Here is a 27,077-nt window from a genome sequence, read left to right on the forward strand (position 1 = left end):
CTCGACCTCCTCGCCGCAAGGTCCGGCGGCGGCCATGGCGCTCGACCTTGCCGCGAGGTCCAGGCGCCGCCGCTCGACCTCTCGCGGCGGCCATGGCCGCTCGACCTCGCCGCGAGGTCGGCCGGCCGCCGCTCGACCTCTCGCGGCGGCCATGGCCGCTCAAGCCTCGCCGCCCGGATCCGGGCGGCGAGGTCAGCTTGGGCCGGCGCCCGGATCCGGGCGACGAGGTCGAGCTTGGGCCTCGCCATGGCCGCGCCGAACCTCGCGGCGAGGTCCGGCGGCGGCCATGGCCGCCGACCTCGCGCCCGGATCTCGGGCGGCGAGGTCGAGCTTGGGCCTCGACGCCCGGATCGGGTGGCGAGGTCGAGCGCCATGGCCGCCGCCGGACCTCGCGGCGAGGTCGGCGGCCATGGCCGCCGCCGGACCTCGCCGCAAGGTCCAAGACTCGGCCCCATGGCGAGGCCGATCGGCCTCGCCCGGATCCGGGCGAGGTCGGCGGCCCCGCCCATGGCCGGCGAGCCTCGCCGGTCGCCGGTTGCGGACCGGCGACCGGCGACGAAGTCGAAAAAAAAAAAGAAAAAAAAAAACTCAATAAAATAACAAAAATTTGAAAATAGTTTTGCCCAAATTAATCACACCACTTACCAGTAGAAAAGGTTCACCGAGATAGATTTTTGCGCGTGCGGAGAGATTTATCGAGAGGAAGGGATAACAGCGAATAGGGAGAGGAAGGGAGAACAGCTAATAGGGATAAGAGGAATTAGCAGAGAGAGAGAAATTGGGTCTACAAGTAGAGGAGAATTAGCGAAGAATAACAATTCGTCGCTAATTCCGTCGCAAAATAACCACGAATTTTTTTTCGTGGTAAATTTCGTCGCAAATTAGCAACGACATTTATTTTTCGTCGCAAATTAGAAACGGAAAAATATTCGTCGGCAATTTCGTCGCAAATTAGCCACGAATTTTTTTTCGTGGCAAATTCCGTCGCAAATTAGCGACGAATGTTTTTTCGTGGCAAATTCCGTCGCAAATTAGCCACGAATTATTTTTCGTGGCAAATTCCGTCGCAAATTAGCCACGAATTTTTTTCGTGGGAAAATCCGTCGCAAATTTTCCATGAATTTTTTTTCGTGGTAAATTTTGTCGCAAATTTGCGACGATTTTTTTTCCGTGGCAGATTCCGTCGCAAATTAGCCACGAATTTTTTTTCGTCGCAAAATTCGTCGGAAATTTGCGACGAATTATTTTTCGTGGCTAATTTGCGACGGAAAATATATTCGTCGCAAATTGCATCGCAATTAGCCACGAAAAATAATTCGTCGCAAATTTCCGTGGCTAAACCCTTGTTTTTTTGTAGTGTTGCTTGCTTTTGGTTTAAGTTTCCTGCAGACAAAAAAAGGAAAGAAATGGAGCGTTGCTTAGCAATCATTTAGACATGCGATGCTTCTGCTTGTGGTTATGTAATTCTGTGAGCATGTACGCATGTGCTCTTGTATGAAGTCATGCATGCATTGTAAGCGCGATCTTTTTATGTTAAGGTCTGAAAAATACTAGATAACATTCTATTTATCGTTCCTTTTTTCTTTTTGGTACGGACTTAGGACTACAAGAAAAGGAGCTACTCCTTAAAGAGTCAAGTGCTACAATGACTCATGACAGACAATGTTACTTTTAGTTTTTGGTCATTTTCCTTGAGCATCCCTTGGCATGTATTTGTTTTTTCCCTTTTCCACTCTGCTCTTCTCTTGAATAATAGATGTGAATGGATATCATCAGGAAACTTTGTTGTGACACTATTAAGTCATTTTTTACAAATGAGGGTAAACACGGCGGTGAAGTGACCGGCTGTTCGATTGATTGCATATTATGTGAAAGCTCATAATTGTCAGATGCATCCTAACTCTAGTCAAGTATGTTTAATAGGTCACTATTTTTAACTTTTGCTTTTAAATTACTTTGTTACCCCTCTCTCTATTATAACTATCGAGATGCTTTTTCAAGTACTTATGTCTCTGTCATTTGACGAGGATCTTGGTAGATCTGCAGAACCATATAAGGATAAAAATGTTAGAAATAAGAAAAATAAGAAAGGAAACCGATCGGAGGAATCAAGCCATCAACAACCGACTGATAGAAAGAAATCTAGGCAAGAAATGATGTCGAAAATGACGGAAGAGGTAGGCATTCGTATGCAACAACAATTGACTACTTTCGCAGATTTTCTGCTTACGGTATCGTCCAGTTGAGGTGCTTGGTGCTGTAAACAGGTTGCTGCTGATTATAAAGCAGCTAGTTTTGCTCCAGATATTATGGAGCGTCGAAGGATGCAGTCAGAGACACTTTCTGCCGTACTTGAGATATATTTTCGTGTTCTGAAGCACACCATGCAGTCAATTGTGCCCAGGTGATTTCATGTGTCAAATAAATTGTTTATGCTTATGATACTATAGAGGAATATTCAAACATGAAAGGGCATATTGGTCTTGGTGCGCAGTACTGTGTCAAAGCAAATGTTTTATCAGACACTGAAACTTGGGTTTCAATATAGGCCAGGTCTTCAGATTGACATAAGAAAATTCGTAGGACAATATTAAGCTGTAGTTCTCAATTATGAGTGATGCTGTCCATTTGCTGTATCGGTTTACTCTTTCTCTATAATCAACCTAATATTTGTACTTAAAGTTGAATTCGAAATTATCTTTGGGGATGATGTCTAACGGGATACTGTGATCACTTCATTCTTTTTGTTTGTTTTGCAGACCTAATGGAGATACTGGTACAACTCATGTGACTGAGGCTCACCCACTCCTTGGACCATGTTTGGATGGTCTAGCAAAATTTTCTCACCTGATTGACTTGAATTATATTGGAGATCTCATGGATTACCTTAAAAAGCTCGCATGTTCTGGTGGAAAAACAGACAGTTCTGGAAAATGCCTGACTGTATCGGAAAGACTTCGCTGTTGCATCAGTGCTTTCAAAATGATGAAAAACAATCTTGATGCTTTGAATGTTGATTTGCAAGATTTTTTTGTTCATCTATACAACCTCATACTTGAATACAGGTCTGGAAGGTTAGCACTTCTATGTTGGGTGCTCAGTACCTTGCTCTCAAGTTTGTTTTCTGAACTCATGCTCTCATGCACTTTCAGTTACCTGATTTTATTATAAAAACCACAGTTCTTGATGCCGATGACTTTGTTTGGAGAAAAAATAGCATTCTTTTTATCATGACCACCACACTTTTTACTGTGATTAATATCTGATGTCTGAAGCAGAGATCATATACTTGCTATCAAGTTCGTTTTCTGGGTTCATCTGCTCATGCACTTTTGTTCACATGACTTTCTTTATAATAGTAGTCCTAGATGTTAGGCAATGACAGAGAAACGCGTGAAACCAATAGTGACTTTTTTATCATGACCACCAGAATGGCGAAAGCATCTTTCTCCCTTTGTACTGTTGCTCATTGATATCTGATGTCTAAAGCAGAGATCGGGGTGAGGTGCTAGCTGAAGCTCTAAAGATGATGTTGTGCAATGATAGGCAACACGATATGCAGAAGGCTGCAGCATTCATAAAGCGTTTGGCCACATTCTCTTTATGCTTTGAGTCTGCAGAGTCCATGGCCGGTATCCTCTTGGTTTATGCAATGCCAGTTACTTTTTTTCTGTTGATACTATGATTATCATTCTAATTGTTTACTTGTTTGCCCTTACATTCAGCCTTGGTCACTTTAAAGCTTCTTCTCCAAAAGAATATAAAATGTCGGGTTTTGTTGGAAAATGATCCTGGAGGTGGCTCAGTATCATGTTCTGTTGCGGTAAGCAATTTACTACCATGCAAAACCTTAATCGATGAATGATATTGGATTTAAAATGGGGATGGACATACTTATGCATGTATATGTGCAGTCCGGAAATCAGGAAACATCTCCTCATGTACGACTTGAGTTTTAACCTCATGTCTTGTAGCAGAGTGAGATTGACTTTCACCATTTAGCTCCAAGCTGGGCCCCTGGAGAATGTTGTAGCTTCCAGCCTTACTACAAGTGTAGCTGTTAATGGAGCCTTCACCACCATTTCTTGGTTTAAATTTTTATGATTTTTGCTTTGCCTACTGACCACGGTCCGCATAAAAGAAAAGAAATCTGGAACTTTACTAAGCGTTCTTGAACAAGATGGCTGCTCAATTAAATTTGTTGTTGCTTTTTAGTTCCATGTTTCTAGTTGTCATTGTAAATGTCTATTGAGAAGCTATAGTGGTCGTTTTTCTGACGAGCACTGGGCGAGCTTGACTTACATGACTAGAGTGCACTCTTATACGCTTTACCCTCTGTTTATGCTCTGCTCAATACAGGACCAATTTCTTGCATGATTCTGACATATCAGATCACTTAGGGTGCGCATGGCAACGATTCTGTGCCCGAAAACTGATTCTGCTCAGAAATTATTATTTTTTATTTGATGCCCGAGAACAATTTCTAAGTATTTGAAGGCGTTTGGTAACTGCCCAAAATTTCTATTCTTAGAATAGAAAAAGAACATAAATGCGTTTGGTAACTATACAAAATTTCTTTTTATTAACAATATTTTGAATTTTTTTAATATTTCTTTCTTTTTTTTCCTTTTTTTTTCTTTTTTTCTTTCTTTCCCTTCCCTTCCTTGGCCATGGTCGGTCACCGACGATCGGCCACAGGCCAGAGCCGACAAGGGCGTCGTAGCCGCCGCCCTTGCCGTTATGGCCCTCACCACCGCCCTCGCCGTCACAACCCAGGCGATGGCGAGGTTGGCCTCGCCGGATCTGGGCGAGGTCGAGCCTCGCCCAGCTAAGGCGAGGCTAACCTCGCCGTCGCGACCCCTTGCCTGGGTCGAGACGGCGAGGTCGGCCTCGCCATGGCTGGGTGAGGTCTCACCGTCGTGGCCGCGAGCCGCCCTCGCCAGCCCTGGCCTATGGCCAATCACCGGTGGCCAGCGACAAGTCAGGAAGAAGAAGAACAACAAACCAAAAGGGAAGAAGAAAATCAAGAAGAATCAGAAATAGAAAAATTGTTCCCAAAATCAAGAAGCTACTTTTTTTTGCTTCTTGATTCTGTTCCAAAACTGATTCTGGGAACAATTTTTTGCAAATTTGTGCCCGGGCACAAAAATTTTAACAAACGGATTTCTGTTCCCAAACTGATTTTGGGAATAAAAGAATAGAAATTTTCACTATTTGGCAACTTGTCAAACGGGCCCTTAGTTTCATTTTTCCCCCTTGAAATGCTAAGTAAATTACGAACAATCTCTCTAATAGCAATTACTGTTTTGCAGAAATATCAACCATATGCCTCGGACCCTAATCAAAGTGGTGCACTAGCTTCCGTGCTTTGCGAACTCAACCTTCTAACAAAACATTATCATCGGACTATTTCAACTTTGGCTTCCGGCATCTCTAACTTGAGTGTTGCTCCTACCCAAGCTCATCTCTCCATGCTCTCCCCACAACAAACTTTTCTAAACTTATCACTTGAACGGGAATCCTTCAGCGTGAAGAGCAATGCTGTGAAGTCGAGCAACAAGAGGAAACGTGCTAGTGAAAGAGTGGCAGCATCCAGTGTGGCCCAAGTTCTGGAGGAAGCAGGTTCACTCGATGAAGATGAGGTGAAAAAGAAGCTATCAGAGCATTATATGCTCCTGCGCGACATTAAAGAGAATGAGAGATTGAGGAGTGAGTTAGATCGTACAACGAGGGCACTGAGTTTTATATGACAAATACAAGAAGCAAAAGAAGCAAAAGAGAAAGCGAAAAAACCATGTATCTTGAATTTATAGAAAATCGGCCTCTGCCTACTGCCTAGATGGTAATTTTGGTAATGGTTTATTTTTTAAAAAAATTTTGGGTCACTTGACTGCATCCATTCATCTATCTTTTGCTCCCCTAACTAAGTTTCTCTTATTGGTGTTCAATTTAAATCCCCAAACTATATTCACCATTTGATATTGTAAGAGCTGGACAGAATCAGCAGATTGTTGCGAGAATAACGGGTTCTGAGAGACGTGGCGTATATGCCTCCCTCACTTTGTATGGCACGGGCAGCCCGTTTCCTCGACCCAATTGTTAGTGTAACTGTGTAATAGAAACTTTAGCTAATGTCGAGTAGAATCTCATATATCACTTTTGTAAGTTGGGTACCCTAAGAATTTGGAAATGATATTGATCACCTACGTAGATACTAAGGCAAGTTTCTGATTGATAGAACTTATAATTGCATGTAAGGCAGGAACTTTATCGTCCGGAGGGGACTGGTCCCTCCGATTCAGCACGATATGATTCTATTACTGATGGCAGTAATTCAGCAATTGGAAGAAAGACTGGTAAGTTTCAACGTCTCCTCTACCGATGAAAAGCCTCTTCTACATTAAGGATTATGGATAATGATATGGTTAAAATTATGCGATAAACACCTGTTCGGCATCATGAACCTAGTAGAATTCGACATTCAGCAGGTAATTAGATTGACCTGGAAAACTCAAGAATTTCTGTAACCCTACTACAGTGAAAATTACTCTCTAAAGGCAAATCTCATTTTCGAACTTATTCTTCGACAGCATAATATGTATAGTTGCTGGCAATAGTGACTGCGATAAAGAATAGCTGATCGCACGTGACACAACATGGTCAGACCCTGCTGGCGTCCCTTGGAACGAATATGCTTGCAACGCAAGTCGTGGTTGTACTCGTACTCTTCTAATTCCAGCATCTTGCTTCAATAAAACAGGCACGGAAACTGAGGTCTCAAGGTAGGGCCGCCGGAACTCACGGACGCTTCGCTTAAGTGATCTGCGCCAGGTTGCTGTAGATCGACGTCCGGCTCGGTTTCGATGCGAAGCATATGATGTCGTCAGCCACTCGAACGAAGGTGTTCCCTGCGTCCAGCTCCACGTCCGCGCCCTTGAAATGGAACGTTACAGTGGGAATGCCGGGCCCGACGTCTGTCCCGGCCCGGTAACAAAGTGAATCAAGAGTTGAATGTTGATAAGGTGGCAAATTGTAGAAAAATTAGAAAGCCCTCAGTTTTGGTTTGCATGAAATATTTATTGAGCAAAAGTTTTCTTGTTTTCTAGTGATACGTTATTTTTCTAAGATACACGGTACTCTCCAATCAATGACAGGAAAACTACCACCAGGGATTGTTTTTTATTTGGTCTGTACCACCAGGGATAGTTTAAGCATCACATTAGATGAATTAAGATATCTACTTTTCTTGCATGTGCGCTATCCATGCTAAAATCACATGCTATGATTGTCATAACAGGCCACGGAGTTAATTTTGAATCATAAAATCTTAAGAGAAGCTTTGTGGGGGTTATGCACAAGCTTGTTGATATATTCAGAATTTTTGCATGTATTTCATATGTCAATTTTGCATCAAGATGTTGTGACTTATGCAAAAAGAATCTCTCTCTCCCTCTCTCTCTTTGATTGAAACTTTTGTATGTGCATATGGTAAAGAATTTAGAACTTTCAACTCTGAAAAAAGATATTTGTTATATTTACTTGCATTTCTTAATGGGATGTCACTTGAGAGCTAATCTAGAGTAATTGATTTATAGTGTTCAATCCCCGAGCTTGATCAAATTTGCGTACTGAAATTTCTGCAAAGGTAGTGGTTCTGTCAGTTTGATAGATTTTATCAGTTTCTATGATTAACTCATATCCTAGATGGACTCAACATCCCTTGAGCATCTTTTATCTTAGCCATCGCTAAAACTTTCTGCAGTTCCTTGGTAACTTGAGGAATCTCAGAGATTCATATGCAGCTCTGGCTGTTGGGTTGACTGAAACGGCTTCCGGCGAACCCTCCTCTGTCACGAGAATAATCTCAGAATGTGAATCTGCATTAACATTCTTAAATCGCGACCTTGGTATTCTTTCGGCCTCCATCACACGTGAAAGAGATGAGGGTGTGCTCTCATGATTAAGTTGTCTAGGGAGAAGTTACACTCATTGTTTTTTGCTAATGAGTTCTAAATTGCGCCACCTTATTCCTATTTAGAAAGAGATGCAATTTCGTGCTAGAGCGACCACATTTGTATAGTTGGTGAGATTGTCAATTCCCTGTATATTGGACTTGCTGCTCGTTGGCCTAAAGAAAGAAATTAGGTGGGCTTGATTTGGACATGGATTGTCACATTTTTATGTAGATCTTTGGACTTCGTTTGTGAGAACTGCTCACTATCACGCATTAGAGCTTGTTGTGCTAGGACTCGCCAACTCCGGCTTTGAATTGGAGATGAGAATATCGGAAATACCCGCCTTACCTTTTATTTCGATTTTGCAAACGCCTTTTCTATTTCTTGAGTCCCAAGCTTGCATCCAAAGGCTGTGTTTGTTTGGAGGAAAACATTTTATTGGAAATTGTTTTCTTCATTCGGGAAATGACTTCCGCAGATAAGAAAACTTAGGCCTTACTAAAGAAAAGAACTTTTTAATTGAAAATGTGGGAAGTCATTTTGCAAGAAGAACACAAAGGACGTCTCGTAGGCTCATTGGAAACAGTCCGACTGGAGCGACTCATCTTCCATGGGGAACTGTGGCCGCCAGGTCCGAGTCCAGACCCGCTCGATCTCGAACCCGAAGGAGCTCTCATCCATCGCCTAGATGTGCATCTCTCTCTCTCTCTCTCTCTCTCTCTCTCTCTCTCTCTCTCTCTCTCTGTATTGGATTTTGTTGAGCCCCATGATTTCTTCATGCTCTTATCCATTTTCTGGTGAAAGATACATGGAAACTCGTTCATTTGTTCATTTGCTCTCTACTGTTGGTTCTGCGGATATTGGTGGAGCTGGAAGATCAATTTGGATTGGTGATGCTTGTTATTAACATGCCCACCAACTGCTTGTGAAAATTTCTCAAACAAATCTGAATTAAAATCGTGGTTATCTTGCTGAAGTAGTTATTCACTTGAATTGGAGATGTGTCAATCCAACTCGTAACTATCAAACAAAGCATATAGATCAAGCAATGCAACAAAGTGCTCCAGAAAAGAAAATTCGTTCTTTGAGAGAAAAACACAAATCGATTTCCTATTTCAAATGTTGGAAATTATTCTCCCAACTCGTTTTTGTAATTTTGCCAAACATAGGAAAATAACGTCATTTTCTTGAAAAATAATTTCTTAGAAAATAATTTATACTTCATTGTGCTTTCCATGAAATAAACAGAGTCGAAATTTTGTTATGGCACGCCAAGTCACATCTTACAAAAGTTTATATTGTGCTTTTACAAATGGAATTGAAGGCGTGGAGTGAGATAGGGGCGGAGGCAAGGCTGTCGTAAGATGAGAAGAGGCGTGGAGCGAGGGAGGGCTGGCGGAGGAAAGGCTGACAAGACTAGGGTTTCTTTCTTCTTTCTCCCTTTTCTCTTTTTTTTTCTTCTTTTTTTTTTATAGATTTACATTTTCACCCTTAATATTTTGAAAATTTATAAAATTGACACCGCGCGTGTCAGAATCACGTGTCGGCAGCGTGTCCGGCACGTTGACCACGTGTCGGAGCGTGTCCGAGTGTGTTGGATGCGTGTCGGACACGTGTCGGTATCCGAAACCGACACGGAGGCCTCCTGAACGTGTCGGTGCTTCATAGGTGGTTATAGTCATATCCCTGCACGTCTAAATTTAAATCAAGCATACGGTTGTCACGATATCTGTCCCAGTAGGTGATCCGAGGCAAAAAGAGAAGAAAAGGAAATCTCGGTTTTCCAGTAGAATAATGATGCCGTTCCCTTTAGCTGACATTCCAACAAGAAGTTGGTTGGCACGTCTTAGATGGAAATTATTCGAACATATTCACAATTCACATAATCTATAAATTATTAGTTGTGTCAAAAAATGCACTGCTGATATTTCATCAAAAGATTCAGCAACCTCACCCATCTAAGAGAAATTTTAAGGCTTGTTGGTGATGCTTTCTTCAGTGACCGAAGTGAGGCATGGATCCAATCATCTACCTTATTCGTGGCTTCTCGCTCCTGCAAAAGGGAGATCGAGGAAATGTTGAATCAAAATAATGTGCATAGATCAGCATTGACTAGTTACCCCATGCATGTACACATGCAGAGGCCCCTTCTCATGAATACAATAAGGACTCCAGATGGAGAACAAAATCACCATCAGCTTACAAGAGCAGATATGAGCAGATAGAATGTCTTCCCCTGTTCTTCCCGAGAAGCACCTATTGATGACATCCAACCTGTCAAAAACAGAACTTTTTAATGATAAATATGACATTGATTGAGAGAGTGAGTTAGCCGGGATTTACTGCTAGCCACTCAAACTGTCAACATAGCAGGACTTTATACCCTCTTTTATCCACTGGTAACATGTGTGTAGACTTATACCTTTAAAGAGGGAATAAAGTCCTGCTATGTTGACACATCCTTGGTTCGGTAAAAATGCACTTTTTTCACTTGATTTTCTTTTTTTCTTTCATGTTGTTTTGTTCTATATAACCAATTCATCATCTTTCCAAATAAGAAAGTTTTGGAGGTTTCTTGGTATTTTCAGGATAAGAACATTTGTGCATGGACTGCTAGACAAAACCAAACAGAGAACTCAACAAGAAGATGGAGGAAATGGTAGGTCAAAACTAACCGACTTTGCTCTTTCAACATAGGCAGCTCAGAGTATTGACCAATGATTGCTGAAATTATCGCTTTATCACTAGAATCTACTGTGTGTAGAGCTGCTTCTAGGGATGGCAATTTCTGAACAGTGTCAAGAATATACAAAGAGAAATTAGACAACCTTAGGAAACGAGAGCGAAGATGAACATCTGTTGTCCGCACAAGAAACACAGGTCACTCTTACAAATTTAGCATTGGCTTAGCATTCCCAAATTAGCTACAACAATATAACAAAGCGTTTTCACTTCTATCTGAGGTTAATTTCCATGAGCATTCCTTCTTACATATTTCATCTAGGAAACATGAGGAGGCCATCGTTCGACAGGTCTAAACCATCTTAGGTTGAATTTCCCTGGTCTTACCGCAAACAGGTATATACTTGAAGCTTTCTTGAATGTGCATTCACTTCTAACTCTTTCATTTGGGCACATCCACCAAGCAAGCAGTTCTCTCAGCTACACTGTCTAATTTCCACATCTGATGTTTTATCGCGCAATATTCACTGATTTTCTATGTCACTATAGCTATCGGTATCAATGTGGTCCTGTATTTCCAGCCAACATAAAAGACCAAGACTCCAAATGCACCTCACCATTAGGAAGAGAACCACCGCATCTCAATCCCCTCCCCTTTCTCCCAGGGAAAAAATAAAAGTACTTGAAAGCAAAGGAATTCATTTTGTGACGAAAGGCTTCATCAGGTATATGGAAGAAAAAGAATCCATCTACATTTGCTAGGACATCTACCACTTGTGTCCCCCATAGATTTTGAACTGCACTCTCCGTCAATTTAAAGGGCAATTTCTTGCCAACGAAATAGCCAACAATACACTCCAACCACATCGGGTTAGTATCCTCTAGAATTTCCTCTGAGATTCTAACAACCGGTTTTCCATCTACCATAGATGGAGGAATATAGGACAGGGAATACCCCTTCACCGCTGACTTAGCAACAGCTGCCAATGAACGTTGGGTTTGCTGTGTTGGGTCCCTACTAGGTGGCTTAGCCACCACTTCATCTCTGCTATTTTGCCTAGCAACAGCTGAGTCATTTCGAGGATGCTTATACAGATTTCTTCCCCGGCTTCTGCTTCGCCTAGAAGGCTTCTGTACCTGCTGGGTTTGGGCATTAGAGGTACCCGGGACATCTAAAGCAGTAGGGGGATTTATTGCCATAGCTTCCACCGCGACCGATTGGGGCCTGCTACGTCCGCGACTACCGGGACGTTGTGACTGACGAGCCACAGCATCGGAATTACCAGTTTCCATTGAAGCACCAGGGACATCAACTTTCGCAATTTCCACAGAAGGTGCGATTCTCTGAATGGCTTTGGATGAGCCAGTCTTAGCAACAGAATGATGCTTAGGGATCTTTGAGAGTACCTTGCCTTGCACAGGTTCTGCCAATTCCATAGGTGCCTTTGATTGAGGGAGAGACTCCCCAATGCACTGATTTCCAGCCATGGCCAAGCTTAGAACAGAAATGCCATGAGCAATTCGAAGGGCAAACCAGAAGGAAGGCCACAGAGAATCTTGACACACCGATTAACAGGGGTCTCGAGTGAATACCACCGATACAACACAGCAACTGGCCAAGCCCAGAACCAAAATCAAACAGAAATGCCAGTCTGAATGACTAGAATCGAAGAGAGACCAGTCGGGTGAACAGTAGCCGAAGAACAGCAACGAAACCCAGAAAAACCCAGAACTGCAGACCCAACTACCAGAGGCCACCTTATGAGAAATCCTTCGGACAAGAGGCAATCTAGCAACTGGCGAAGCCCAGACCCAGGGAACAACAATATTCGACTATCTGAACTACCAGAATCAGAGGAAGAAACCAGTCGAGTGAATAGGGACTAAGAACAGCGAAGAAACTAATTCCCAGATCTGTTTACCCGAATAACAGGGGCTTCCTCAAGCGAAATCCTCCGGTCCAGAGTTAGAACAGCTGCTGGCGAGGCCCAACACCAAGGAACAGCAAGAACCGTCGGTCAAAGAGCCCAACCGTCGAAAAATATTGGACAGTGGCAAGATCACTATCCTTAGGGTGCCTATGATACTCCAACAGTGGAACCCGGCATTGAAGCTCAACAAAAACCAACACCAGGCTCTCCCGGTCTGGATTAAATTAAGGAACTTCCCTTATGCCTTGTGGTCGGCTTCGGGCATCAGCGCGGTGGCCAGTCCAATTGGTAAACCGCTGCATGTTGATATGCAGACGGAAAAAATGAGAATGCTTTCCTACGCTAAAGTGTGTGTAGAGATCAAGGCGTCCCAGCCTCTTCTTGATTCTGTGGATGTTATCTTAAATGGGGAAACTTGGTCGATAAAAGTGGAGTATGAGTGGCGCCCAATATCCTGTATGACCTGTGATACTTTCGGCCATAGGTGTGCTACTCCCACTGAGGCGCCCATGGAGAGTCCTAAAGTCAGTCCAATTCCTGATGCTGCTATTAACAAGCCCTCTCTCGTGGATGGTGCTTGGCAGACGGTTAAAAAGAAGCGGCAACCAGGGAATCCGTCCTCTGCATTGGTGCCCCCCCCCCCCCACCCGGTCTCTAATGCGCCCACTCTAAGTCGTGCTAATGAGGTTGTTAATACGTTCCCTGTCCCAGAACCTGATCTGTCCTCTCGGGATTCTTCTGACGCCTCCTCTGTATCAGAAGCTAATGAAGAGGACTCAGCCAGCAGTGTTGGTAGTGATAAGGAGGGGGACTCTTCCTCCCCTGGCCCGACAGTTAGATTGAAGGTGCCCCTACGTGATTCTGTCATTCCCGCTCAGTCCAGGGACGCCCCTAATGCTGACGGTAATGCGCCCAGGGGTATTGACCCTATCCAAGGCGATTTTGTAGCCCCAGTGTCTGCTCCAGTGGAAAACCCCAGTGCAGCTTCCAATCCTCCTTCCACCAAGGTGGCCAAACCGAAACCAAGAAATCGGGGCGGCTCTAAAAGGCGGTAGTCCCATCCTCTTATCTCTATATGTTTTTTGGTATTTGGAATATTAGGGGCCTTGGCGCCCCCCTTAAGCAGGCCGAAATTAGAGCCCTTGTTAGAGCTCATAATATCTCTTGTATTGGTATACTTGAGACAAAAATTAGTCCGACTCTTTTTGAAAAAGATCTCTACTGGGCTTTTACCTGGCTGGGTGTGGACTGCCAATTATAATTGTTCTCCTCGTGGAAGAATTTGGATTGGGTGGAAACCTCATGAGGTAGACCTGGAAGTTATCTCTTTGTCCTCTCAAGTTATCCACGGCCATGTCCGTATTTTGGCTCTCAATAAGACTTGCTTCTTCTCGGTTGTGTATGGGGAGCATACCTTTATTGCTAGGCATTCTCTATGGGCTGATCTTATTAGGTCCAGCGAACTTTTTGAGGCTGAACCTTGGCTGGTAGCAGGCGATTTCAATGCAATCATATTCAACTCGGATAGATTGGGTAGTTCTAATACCTGGATACCGGCGTTTGATGAACTTGGCCATTGTTTAGATCAAGCTGGCCTTGATGACTTAAGATATATTGGCCATCAGTTTTCTTGGGCGACATCTTCTGGTGTCTCTCGCAAGCAAAGGAAAATTGATAGAGCACTGATTAACGATCAATGGCTCAGCTCGTTCTCCTTCTCGGAGGCCAACTTTCTAGCCCAAGGAGTCTCTGACCATACTCCCATAATTGTTAGAATTGCTCTCGCCACCTTCTCAAGGAAACCATTCAAATTTTTCAACTGTTGGATGACTCATCCTTCGTTTCCTACGATTGTAGCTCAGGTTTGGGATTCTCGCATTGGTGGAACCCCCATGTATGTCCTCTGCCAAAAACTTAAACTGCTCAAAGGGCGTCTCAGGCAGCTCAATAGGGATTCTTTTTCGGATATCTCAACGCGTACTTCTCAAGCCAGGGCTGATCTTACGTCCACTCAAGACGCCCTCGCTTTGGACCCTCTTAGCATGGACTTGGCAAACCTGGAAAAGGAGCATCTTCAGGTATTTTCGGATCTTAGACTCCAGGAGGAAAGTTTCTTTAAACAGAAATCAAGGATTAAATGGTTGAAAGAGGGGGACATGAACTCCAAATATTTCCACCATTTCGTTAACAAGAGACAACTTCATAATCGGATCCTTTCGGTGTCGGATGATGATGGAGCTGTTCTCTCTGACCCGAGATTGGTTCACAGTCATATCGTCTCATTCTTTGAGACTCTTCTTAAGGCGAACTCTCCAACCTTGCATCCTACGTGTGTAGAAGTTCGGGCTGTGGTGGATCGTGCCCTTAGTGCCGATCAGATTCTCTTTCTCTCTAGAGAAGTAACTGACATTGAAATTCGGAACTCTTTGTTCTCCCTTGCAAAAGGTAAGGCCCCTAGGCCCGATGGTTTTAATGTTGATTTCTTTATATCTTCCTGGGAAACTGTGGGTCCTTCAGTTGTGCTGGCCATTAAGGATTTCTTTCGGTCAGGATCGCTTCTAAAGGAGATCAATACTACGATTCTCACTCTTGTGCCGAAGATTCCTAATGCCTCGTCTATGAATGATTTTAGGCCTATTGCTTGTTGCAACACAGTCTATAAATGTATTACCAAGATCTTGGCTAATAGGCTAGGCTCTATTCTGCCGTCCATTATTAGCAACTCCCAAAATGCTTTTGTTAAGGGACGGAGGATAGGAGACAATATTCTTCTTGCTCGGGAGCTCTTTGCAGGGTTTCATCATGAGCCTTATCGGCCAAAGTGTGCAATTAAGGTTGATTTTCAGAAGGCCTATGACACAATAGATTGGGCTTTCTTGGAAACGGTTTTGCAAACCTTTGGTTTCCCTCAGTTGTTTGTTAAACTTATCATGGAGTGTGTTACCTCTCCAAAATTCTCCATTGCTATTAACGGGGAGTTACATGGATTCTTTGCAAGTGATAGAGGTATACGTCAAGGGGATCCTATGTCTCCCTACCTTTTTACACTAGTGATGGAAGCACTCTCTGGGATTCTCGACACTCAGGCGCGGCGTCCGGGTTTCAAATATTTTTGGAGGTGTAAGCCCATGGGTTTAACCCATTTGTTCTTTGGTGATGATGTCCTATTATTTATTGAGGGGAATATAAACTCTTCTACCTTGTTGAAGGAAGGCCTTGACCTATTTTCTAAGTGGTCTGGATTGAAGCCTAATGTCAACAAAAGTGACATATTTTTCTCTGGTGGGACACCGGAAATTCGAGGACAGATCCGGAATGTGTTTGGCTTCAATGAAGGTATGATTCCCTTTAGATACCTTGGGGTTCCTATTATCTCGACCAGGTTGAGTAAGGCGGATTGTATTTCATTAGTGAACTCCATTACTGCACGTGCTCGTTCTTGGTCCCAAAGATTTTTATCCTTTGCTGGCCGATTACAACTCATTAAGTCAATCCTTCATGCTATTCAAGTATTCTGGGCAAGTGTATTCATGCTCCCACTGTCTGTTCTGTCTAGAATTGAATTGATCCTTAGACAATTCCTCAGAAAGGGTCCGAACCTTGGCGTTGGTGGGGCTAAAGTCCCCTGGTCTGATGTTTGTCTCCCTAAAGAGGAAGGTGGCTTGGGTATTCGTAGACTCCTTGATTGTAATCATTCAGCAATGCTCAAACATATATGGACTCTTTTCACAGATAAAGAATCTTTATGGTGTAAGTGGATTCACTCCACCTTTTTGAAGAACAAGAATTTTTTAATAGCGCCCAAGCCGACTTGTTGTTCTTGGGCTTGGAAAAAAATTCTCGACATCCGCCGGGATTTTCAAATGTTCTTCAAATGGCAAATTGGTGATGGTGCAACCACATCATTCTGGTTTGATTCTTGGCATCCCAAAGGTCCTCTTTCGGATCTCTTTTCCAATAGGGACATTTATTGCTCTGGTATCCCGAGGGAGGCCTCTGTTCGGGAGTTCTTTTCCGGTTCCTGGCATAGCTCGTATATGCTTCAAACCTTCAACTCCTGGCCGGATGCTATCCCTGATCTGGATGTACAGAGACTTGATCGATTACTGTGGAAGGGCCACTCGTCGGGTATCTTCTCTGTGGCCTCGGCATGGGAGCTGATCAGAATCAGCAGACCTATTGTCCCTTGGTGTTCCTTCGTTTGGGACCAGAGCATTGCGCCGAGGTATGGCTTTTTGTTGTGGCTTATATCACTGAATAGGCTCCCAACACAGGTCGTTTTGCTTAATTATCGCAGAATATCGGAAGGTGTTTGTGCCTTTTGTAAATGTAGACCTGATTCTGTTGATCATCTATTTTTTGGGTGTCCTATCACGGGTACCCTTGCACTACTCTGGGCGGATAAATGTAATCTTTCTTGGAGAAACCAGTCATGGCAAGATCTCCAATGAGCCGTCCGTTTCATAGGCGGTCACAATTTCCACCAGCGAATTGCTCGCTTCTCATTTGGAGCATTATGCCATATTATCTGGACGACACAGAACAATATCCTCTTCAGAAATCAACCCCTCTTTGTGCCGGCCCTACGGCAACATCTTGCTAAGCTCATTAGGGATAGAGGTTTGTCATTCAAACCTGTTGAAGATAATCCTCGCAACAGAAGGATCCAAGTCAATTGGGGCATCTCGCCTACCATCTTTGATTAATCCTCATCGGTTGTTGTTGACTCTCTTTTGTAGTCGGTTGGTCGTTTTTCGGCCCTGCTGTATTTTGCGTTTGATGCTTTTGAGCTCACTATCCGTTACACATTTGCACCTGTTAGGACACCTTGGGTGTTGTTTCAGGTACGAGGTTTTTGTGTTTCGGTTACATCATATGTAGGTTACGCTTTGAAAAGTCAATATACATCTTACCTTACCAAAAAAAAAAAAAGGAATTCATTTTGTTGTTGTAAAACATTATGAAGAAATTATCCACCTTTCAGCATATCTCATTCCGTCTAAATGACAAGCTTCATAAACACCTCACCTAAAGAAACAAAAGTAATGTATGTCCCCTTCTATAAGCATAGTAGAAAACTATTCTGTGAGCCCATCAGTCGATAAATATTTATGCTTGTATGAGAGATCAGCCATAAGCTATCCATTTTGCACTCCCCCAGACAATCTGTAATGGTCCAAATTGATTCTTCTCTTGATCTCTATTCCAACCTTGCCATTTCCCATAAAACATGATTATATGGAGTGATGTCAAGTTCAAGCCCATGTAGCGATGAAACCTCTCTTTCTAATTTTATTCCACCTTTTCTACAACACTCTTCCGGTAAGCAATCTGACATTTCCCTAGCTCTGAGTAATTAAATGAATCGAAGGACAAGGCAAGATAGATGCTTTCCCTAATAAGCGCTACTTGTAAAGGTTCTATTGGTCTTCTATACTTCGTTTTTCCTTTTTCTCTGACAACTTCTTCACCTTTTCCTTTGGCCACTACAAAAAAACATGTTTTTTGTGACAAATTTTGCGACGAAAAAATTGCAAAAATCCGTCGCAAATCGATTTTGCGACGAATTTAGCGACGGAAAAAATTCCGTCGCTACTAGGTCGTCGCAAATTTTTGCGACGGAAAATTTCAATTTCCGTCATAAATTTGCGATGGAAAAAAAATTCGTCGCAAAGTTCGTCGCAAATATTTCGTCGCAAAAATTTTCCGTCACAAAAATTTTCCGTCACAAAAATTGCGACGGATTTATTTTTCCGTCGCAAAATTTGTCGCTAATTTGGCGCGAATTTTTTTTTTTTTGTAATTTGCGACGAACTTACTCGTGGCAAAATTCGTCGCAAATTTGTCACGAAAAATTTTGATTTTTGCCATGAACATTATTCATGAACAAATTTAGCAATGATTTTTTATTAATTCTTTAGCGACAAACTCTGCGACGAATATCGTTTAGGGACGAAATTAGCGACGAAATTTTATTTTTGTAACGAACTTTTATAATTTGTGATCGTACGATAAAATCATTTATTTTATTTTTCGATTTTAAACTTAATTAAAAGCAAAATTAATTTCTGAAATTTATATTTAACATTGATTAAGCACTTAATAACATCAAAATATTATAATAATATGAAAATGAAATACATTCATCTACATTTTCCACAAGAATGACATAAATATTTTTCTTTATAGTACACATAATGAGAGAATAAATAATCTTGCACAATAACTAATCTTGCACAATAAATAATGACGACAGAAATGAATCAAAAAAGAATATCCGGCTTTTAGCGATAATCCCCATCATATAAATACTAAACAAAACTACTAAAGATACGGTCCATGTGTGATGCTCACTTCCTGTTCTAGTTTTAACAGATGCCGGTTGAAATGTTGTTGCAACCTCTCATTTGCATAACTTATGCAGAAATTGCATCAACAGCCTCTTCACTGTATATGCTGTACTTCCGAGGTTCTACCTGCACCAAAGTGTTATCTTAGCCATAATTTTCTGGAATAGATAACCAAAAAATAAGAGTAGGCTTCATTAAATCTGCAAATTCACACTGCATCTTCAAATTCCAATACCAAGTTAATCACCATAAAATTTCATCATACTCACCGAGGCATATCTTACAGATGCAACTCAAAAATGGGCAAGAAGAGAAGTTACAAATATCAAATTCAAAATCCAATAAAATCCCAAAAACTACAAAATGAATAGTCAAGAAAGTATACCAGTAGATCAAAGTGCAGCATAAGTATGGCAACCAAAGGTTTTTCATCATCTGGAGCACTTCGTAGATACAAAAGCAGAACATGCATTGCATTGACCATCTCTTCATTGGCCTACTTACCCAAGAAAGATGCAACATCCTTCCTCCTGTTATTTCAAACAAGAATACTAAGTATCATGCCAAAACAATGTAGAATAGCTTAGGTTCAATCTGCTACTACAGGTTCTCGATATGTTTAAGTTACTTCCTCAAAACCAAAACCACACTCTCCAACATAATCAGGGGAGACCAAGGTACTAAAGATATATAGATATATTATAAAAGGACATCCAGGTATTTCATACCTTGTAATCCCAATCCCTTTACCGTGAACCCTTCAAAGTACATAAGTGAAAATCCATTGCTACTGAAATGAGATCAACAACACGAAATGGTTATGACAATCGCCATCTGTACTAAATGATTACTTCACATAACATTTTAGACAAAATATGTCCATCCTGATATGTCTAAGTTCACAGTATATTCTCTGTAATGATTGACTACAAATTACATCTAAAAGTACTTTAACACATGAGACAGAATAAATTCTATAGAGAGCGGAGTCTGCAAGATAGCCTAGATCTAAATTAAATTGCAAACACTGCATCTTTAACTAAACATAGATTTACTTGCAACTCATACTCTATAGATGGACTCAACAGAGTAAGCAAATCTTCACAATTTAACCGGTGGTCTGATGAGTTTTACTATAGGTCCCATAAATTTGTAGTAGATCCTCAATAATCAGATAAAGTATATAAAAACAAATGCCAAGCGCAATGTCTATACCTTGAGCTTAATGCCATTTCCAAACTACACATCACCAGTGACTTTCAAGCTATCCAACTCAACTACACTGGGAATAGACTCGAAGCGGCTCACAAAACTTCCCAACTGAAAAAGGCAGATATAATGAAACATGACATTAATATTCGTAATAGGCGGAATAAGAATACACAACTAAAGTAACCTTCACCTTATCAAATTCAGGTCCCAACTCGATAGAAGGATCTTTGGGATTAGTTCTGGCAGCATTTCTAATTAGAACTCCATTGGATGCGGTATATAGATCCAACTGCATATGAACATTAGAGTAACATAGCCTTCATATCAAGTACAAAATGCAGATTGGAGAGTGTTCTGTAGTTTGTAATACCTGGAGAAGAAGTACATCTGAAGATGCATTCAGTGGAAAATAACGGGATGAAGGGACGGAAATCTGACGACGTGGTCGTCACCGACGCGGTCCCTGGCCTCGGTGACGACCACGTCGGGGGCCTTGTCGCGGTGCTTCGTGGTGAGCGCCTGGGCGATGCAGAGCCCGCTGATCCCGCCCCCGACCACCACGCAATCAACCAGTCCCCCGCCGGCGGCCCTCGGCTGGGAGATCGCGGGGCCCTCGGCGACGAAGCACCGGATCCCGGCCTCGCCCATGGCCGCCGCTCGCCATCGCCGTCGCCGTCGCCCAGATCTGCACGAGGTCGAGCGGCGGCCGACCTCGTCCAGATCTGGGGCGAGGGAGGGCTTGTGGGCGCGGAACGAGCGTATGGCGACGGAGGAAGAGGCAACGGCGGCGGTGGCGGTGACGGAGGCCATCACGGCTGGCGGAGGGGAGGAGGGAGCGACGTAGAGGTATTTGGCGGAAGAGGGGGGATATGAGGAGTAGCAGAGAGAGAGAGAGAAAAATTGGGGTTAGGGCGGGCAGATTTGAGAGATTGGCGAGCAGCTTGCGACGGATTTTTTTTTTTCGTAGCAAATTGCGACGGATTTTTTTTTCCGTCGCAAATTTATAACGAATTTTTTTTTCGTCGCAAATTTGCGATTTTTTTTTTTTCATCGCAAATTTGCGACGGATATTTTTCCGTCGCAAATTTGCGATTTTTTTTTTGGCGCAAATTTTGCAATATTTTTTTCGTCGCAAATTTGCAACGGATTTTTTTTCCGTCGCAAATTTGCGATGGAGTTTTTTTCCGTCGCAAATTTGCGACGAATTTTTATTTCGTGGCAAATTTCGTCGCAAATTAGCGACGAAAATTATTCGTCGCTAATTTGCGACGGAAAAAAAATTCGTCGCAAATTAGCGACGAAAAATTCTCCGTCGCAAATTTCCGTGGCAAAATTCATATTTTTTTGTAGTGGGCGGAATTTCTGTAACAACTTCTAGTACCAAGCAATAATCACAAAACTGAAGTAAAAGCAGATGGATACCGCTGAGGGGACAAAGTGAGTTGCAAGGCCACATGCAAGCATCTCGGCTCCATCCAATCTAGCGCCAGTAAGACCAAGACACTCCCCTGGCACAGATAACAAAGAAGCATGGTGGAGTTTAATATTTAGACAAGACAATGGGGTAACAAGTCCAACAGAATACCAATAACATGAATACGTGTAACTTCCCCAAGAAAGTACGAGAATGTATGAGCTGAAATCTAGTGCATGACATTTATCTTTATTATTACAAGATATATGAGCTGAAATTTAGTCCGCAGGAAAAATGCTTCTTGCATGTCAACATCAGATTCAGTTGCAAACCAGGTGAATCTATTATTTTGATAGAAAAGGATAAAAGATCAGCGTAATCGACAAAAAATATCAGATTAAAGATGTGCATATTAGATTCTTCTCTCTTCTCAAAACTATATTCAATAACATAGAATCTTAGATCTAAATCTATCAAAATCAACAACGGGAATCTCTTCAATAAGTTCTCTTGTGCAATTTCTAAATGCTATTAACAATTCAAGTCAATCCATCAATGGGATAATTTATGATTTATAACATCCAGATCCCAAAGCCACAAATGGAGCGGCAGCAGAAGCTCAAAACATCTGAACACAGCCCCACTTATGTGATTCATCTTTCAGCTTTAAATGGAAAAAAAGAGAAAAAAGAATCAATGTGTATCTTCCTGGTGGGAAATTATCCATCTTCTATAAAGGAGGGACTGAAATCAAGGTTTTTCTCAAAACACCAGAAAGAATGTTGTTTTCTTCTCATCACCATCCAGGTTATAATCAAAGTGTAAAAAATGGATGGTCGCTGAAGTGTGCCAACCCTGCATTTCATTAAGTAGCATCAACGAGCCATATAATCACTATTATGTATCATTTGTTGCCTCCATCGATCGCAATGTTTGTCATCTCAACACGGTAGCAAATCTGCTACATCTGCAGAATATTAGATGGATGCCCACCAGCTTAAGATATGTTGATTCAAGAACTCAAAAGTTTTGGTTGTTGCCTAGGTTTTTGAAGTCATCCGTAGTACAGACTAGCACTAGCAGTAGAATGCTCCTGTTAACAACCGCACCTCTAACTAATAAGGATTATAACATACTTCCAGAAGTTAGAAACTTTTAATCTTCAATGAATATTGATTGGTAAAACAGATATGACAATAAAGGGCCATTGTCTATTGTTGACCATTACCAAAATGTCCCAGGAGCCTTGACAGGAAATATGAGGCACCTGTGTCTGGCAAGAGACACAGAGCTGTTTCAGGCATAGCAAAAACCTGCAATGGGATTAAGCAAGCAATGCTGATAAAAAAACTGCTGGAAATCCTGCTAAGAATGATGTTTAGGGAACAAGAAGCTGGAAAATAAACAACCACAATAGCACCCACCAATTGCTTGCTTACAGGAAGCACTCAATTCGACACATATCTGCAGTATTGGTTAGATACTCCAGGTTATGTAACCAATTGCTTAAAAAGTGGTAAAAGGTACTGGGAAAATAACCATTTTATGCATTTTAAGAAATGCCAATAGATATATACCGTCTCTTATCCATTAAGCAAACGACAATTTCAAACTCGTTAAGTGGAGTCAACTGAGTGGATCCTTTCAAGTCACTATTTCAGATAACATAAAGGTACATTTAAGTGCATGTACAGTAAATTTAAGCTAGTCTTGTGTTGACTTCTGTGGAATCTTGCCCACCTATATATGTATATCATCCTAGTATAAAGCCAGGGAAACGTTCTCTATTCTAATACGTGCTCTTGACGGACTAAGCATGTTCATGAAATTCCCGGATGTTGCCCAATAGTAGAAAATGGCAAGCTATGCTCCATTGTACATTCTCCCCAAGAACCCCTAACCTTCAATGACACTAAAGTTTGTCATTCAAGGTATAAAATTAGGGTCTGTGCTTGAAGAGTGCCGAACAATGTAAGGATAACCACTTAACTATGTATTTTCCTTCATGTTCAGTAATTACTCTTTTGAGCATCCAAACTCTCATATTCTTCTGCTGTCACCTTATTTGTGGGGAAAAGTGCCACAAAAGTCCTAAACCTTTTGCATTAATGCCAATTTAGTCCTAAACCTTTTTTTAATGTCAATTTAGTCCTAAACCTTTTTTGGTGTCAATTCAGTCCTAAACCTTTTAAATTGGTGCCAATTCAGTCCTAAATCTTTTGTTTTTGTGCCAATTTAGTCCTTCCGGCCAATTTAGACCGGAATTTGCCGACGTGGACGCTTGCCAGCCGGCGACCGGTTACCGGCGCCGACGTGGCACTGACGTGGACAAATTAAATAATATTTTAATATTTTTTTTGAATTTTTTTTTTTTCCTTTTTTTCTTTTTTTTCCACTTTTTTTTGGGTTTCTCCTTCCTCTGGCCGGTCGCCGGTCCGGCGACCGGCCAGAGGCCGGCGAGCTCGACCTCGCCGGCCACTGGGGAGGGCGACCTCACCCGACCATGGCGAGGCTCGCCCTCGCCGCGGCCTCCGACGAGGGCTCGAGCCTCGCCCGACCATGGCGAGGCTCGCCCTCGCCGCGGCCTCCGACGAGGGCTCGAGCCTCGCCCGACCATGGCGAGGCTCGCCCTCGCCGCGGCCTCCGGCGAGGGCTCGAGCCTCGCCCGGCCCGCCGGCGAGGCCCAACCTCGCTAGATCCGGCGAGGTCGGGCTTCCCCCAACCATGGCGAGGCTCGCCCTCGCCGCGGCCTCCGACGAGCTGCCGCGGGCCTCCGGGGCCGAGCCTCGCCATGGTCGGGGAGGCCCGACCTCGCCGAATCTGGCGAGATCGAGCCTCGCCCGACCAAGGCGAGGCTCGGTCTCGCCGGGCGAGGCCGCCCTCCCCAGTGGCCGGCGGGGTCGAGCTCGCCGGCCTCTGGCCTCTGGCCGGTCGCCGGACCGGCGACCGGCCGGAGGAAGGAGAAACCCAAAAAAAAAAGTGGAAAAAAAAAGAAAAAAAAGGAAAAAAATAAAAATTCAAAAAAATATTAAAATATTATTTAATTTGTCCACGTCGGCGCCGGTGACCGGGCCGCCGGCAGGCGTCCACGTCGGCAAATTCCGGTCAAAATTGGCCGGAAGGACTAAATTGACACAAAAACAAAAGGTTTAGGACTGAATTGGCACCAATTTAAAAGGTTTAGGACTGAATTGGCACCAAAAAAAGGTTTAGGACTAAATTGGCATCAATGCAAAAGGTTTAGGACTGAATTGACACCAAAAAAAGGTTTAGGACTAAATTGGCACTAATGTAAAAGGTTTATGACTTTTATGGCACTTTTCCCCTTATTTGTGTACCTCCTATCATCCTCCTGCTTCAAACACATGTTGACGACAGTAGGAATGACTGATTTATTTGGGTCTCCGACTCTGTGTGCTTCACCGAATCTAATTCACCTCACTTCTAGTGATAATAATCCTAAATTCTTTTATTTGCTAAACCAAACCCCACATGATTGGGCAAACGATCATATTATTTCAAAATACATCATGATGATCTTTTCTCAACCAGAATATACAACAAGGGACAAAAGTTCTATTCTATGGGAGCCGTCAGTTAATAAAAAGAAATGCACCAGCATTTTTGGTAAATAATTAAGCTGCAGATCAGCCAGAACTAGTGAAACGGAAAGCGAGATAATGACATCAGCAAAGCGCCTAACGCCAAAGAGATTCTTTTTTCAAGGAATGCACTCTCTAAATTGGACAAGCTGAGAAGTAACCTGTGCGCTACCACTCACCATTGACTGCCACAATACAACAATCCCAACGTTTTTTTTTTGGGTCAAGCAACAACCATCCCAACTTGACTATAACAAAAGGTTTTTTTAACAAATAAAAAAGAAATGTAAGCCAACATAAAGAGGGAATACCGAATTTTCTGTTGCCACGCGTAAACTACCATGTATGGAACAGCCAGCCCCTACTCCCACGACAATGCCATTCAATATTGAAACCTTCATTAAAACCAGCATGTGAAAAGTAAGACTGAACATGTAAGTTCAAATGAAGATTCCCTAGATATACTGACATCAATGTCTCTATTATGAACTCCCAAATAGATACGCACGACAATATCAAATTACCTGAGGTTTACTCTATGTGGCCATCAGATAATTTAAAGTAAAACACTTTCCAAGAGACAATTGCACATGACTTCCAATTTCCTAGCACATTAATAAAAACCAAAATTATCATTGACATACCTTTTCCCAGTCCGAATGAACACCATATAAATTGCATATAACAGAGATCAAGCCTGGTCTAAAACTGATGGACGGCATGATCTTTTTCATAGGTTAACGAAGGATGGATTGACAAGATTGACGCTATAGACAAGTGAAACTTCACCTTAAAACAAGGGAGAACTGGATGCTTAAGCGCATCTACTTATAGCGAGATATAATTCGGCCCTATTTCTGATTCGCAGTTAGTATGAGATGAACCATAAAACAACTAAAATGATCTGTACCATTGTTGATATCATGCACAAGAGCTGCAACATCACCACCAGCACAAAAAGCTCCCCCCTTGCCCTACATAAACAAAAACACCAACAAAACAGTCATCACCGAGCTCAGAAAATATGTAGGATTTTCAAATTGAGAAAACAAAGTATAATTCCATATGTACTTGATGGGAACTAGATTTGGATACCGACTAAAAGCTTTAGTTTCTTTTATCAGATAAAAAAAAGTTTGGATTAGAATTATAACTCGAGCTAAAATTGATGCTTTTTTATTAGGAAAAACAGTTCAGGCCAAAGTTGGACCCGAGTTAAAGTTTGTACCTTTTTATAATATTAAATAAAATTCATACCAAAATTGAAACTCGAGTTAAATTTTGATACTTTTACAAGGGAATTGAGCCTCCGGTAAATTTGGAAAATGAGTGTGAGACGAAAGCGATTGATGCTCCAGATGCATGCTCTGAATTCATCCATGAATATGACATGCCACTTTGTGAAATAGTTTAGAGAAGAATTAGATTTGAAGGGTTGATATGTGAATTAGCCCCACATCTTATGTTGACCAAAATCTCTTCAAGATAATTATTCCCACTCAAACCGTGAATTATCAAATGAATTCATCTCTAGAATACTACCAGAAAAACGTTTTTTTATAGTGTGAAATATAAAGTTAATTACTTTTCCAAATAAAATTGAAAAAAAAAAAATATATATATATTTAAATATATATATACAAAAATAATAATAATAATAATAATAATCGTGTACGCGTCTAGCGAGTGCTTGAGCACCGGTATGTAAGTCCTGAGGAAACTTGTCTCCTCCTATCGGGAGCAACACTCAGATGAAGCGGATACACATGAGTTCGGCCAATTTCAACCGTCGGGATCACGTGGGTCCCACATGGAGCCCACACAAATCAACGGCCCATATACAATGGGGCCATAATCACTGATCTCACTCCGCGAGTGCTCTTCTGCCGCGGGGAGGCCAGAGGTTTGTCCACGCGTTGGCGCATCGCATT

General features: G+C 42.3%; 2 protein-coding genes and 1 pseudogene across 3 annotated transcripts; 1 reads left to right on the top strand and 2 right to left on the bottom strand.

The window, feature by feature from the left end:
- Positions 1-1,973: 1,973 nt before the first annotated feature.
- On the top strand, positions 1,974-5,911 carry LOC115680445 (nucleolar complex-associated protein 3-like; annotated as a pseudogene).
- Positions 5,912-9,861: 3,950 nt separating this feature from the next.
- On the bottom strand, positions 9,862-27,071 carry LOC130138914 (3-hydroxyisobutyryl-CoA hydrolase 1-like). The gene is given in 10 exon segments (XM_056314495.1): positions 9,862-10,008; positions 10,148-10,244; positions 10,631-10,743; positions 21,553-21,638; positions 22,773-22,857; positions 25,458-25,541; positions 25,671-25,736; positions 25,738-25,751; positions 26,057-26,120; positions 27,015-27,071. Coding segments are annotated over 10 exon segments (813 nt in total).
- Positions 18,691-20,636, bottom strand: LOC115666721 (uncharacterized). Of its 2 annotated transcripts, XM_056314296.1 has the most exons (4): positions 20,321-20,454; positions 19,647-19,708; positions 19,304-19,448; positions 18,691-19,044 (listed from the first exon to the last, which is right to left on the bottom strand). In XM_056314296.1, the coding sequence occupies exons 1-4, from the start codon at positions 20,377-20,379 to the stop codon at positions 19,041-19,043; spliced, it is 270 nt and encodes an 89-aa protein (XP_056170271.1). In that variant the 5' UTR covers positions 20,380-20,454; the 3' UTR covers positions 18,691-19,040. The 2 variants fall into 2 exon arrangements, with proteins under 2 accessions (XP_056170271.1, XP_056170270.1); XM_056314295.1 differs by lacking the exons at positions 18,691-19,044; positions 20,321-20,454 and adding an exon at positions 20,501-20,636 and having other exon boundaries at positions 19,145-19,448.
- Positions 27,072-27,077: the final 6 nt, after the last annotated feature.

Source organism: Syzygium oleosum, unplaced genomic scaffold, assembly GCF_021117445.2.
Source record: "Syzygium oleosum isolate NSW1041296 unplaced genomic scaffold, Sole_v2.1 Sole_v2.09, whole genome shotgun sequence".
Classification (NCBI taxonomy): Eukaryota; Viridiplantae; Streptophyta; class Magnoliopsida; order Myrtales; family Myrtaceae; genus Syzygium; species Syzygium oleosum.

Excerpts from the sequence above, each read along its gene's own strand:
- LOC115666721 (XM_056314295.1), bottom strand. The coding sequence starts at position 20,529 with ATGCATCTTCAGATGTACTTCTTCTCCAG. Across the intron at positions 19,709-20,500 it reads CAGATGTACTTCTTCTCCAG|TAGCAATGGATTTTCACTTA; the intron begins GTATTACAAACT and ends ATCTCATTTCAG. Across the intron at positions 19,449-19,646 it reads AAAGGGATTGGGATTACAAG|GAGGAAGGATGTTGCATCTT; the intron begins GTATGAAATACC and ends TTGAAATAACAG.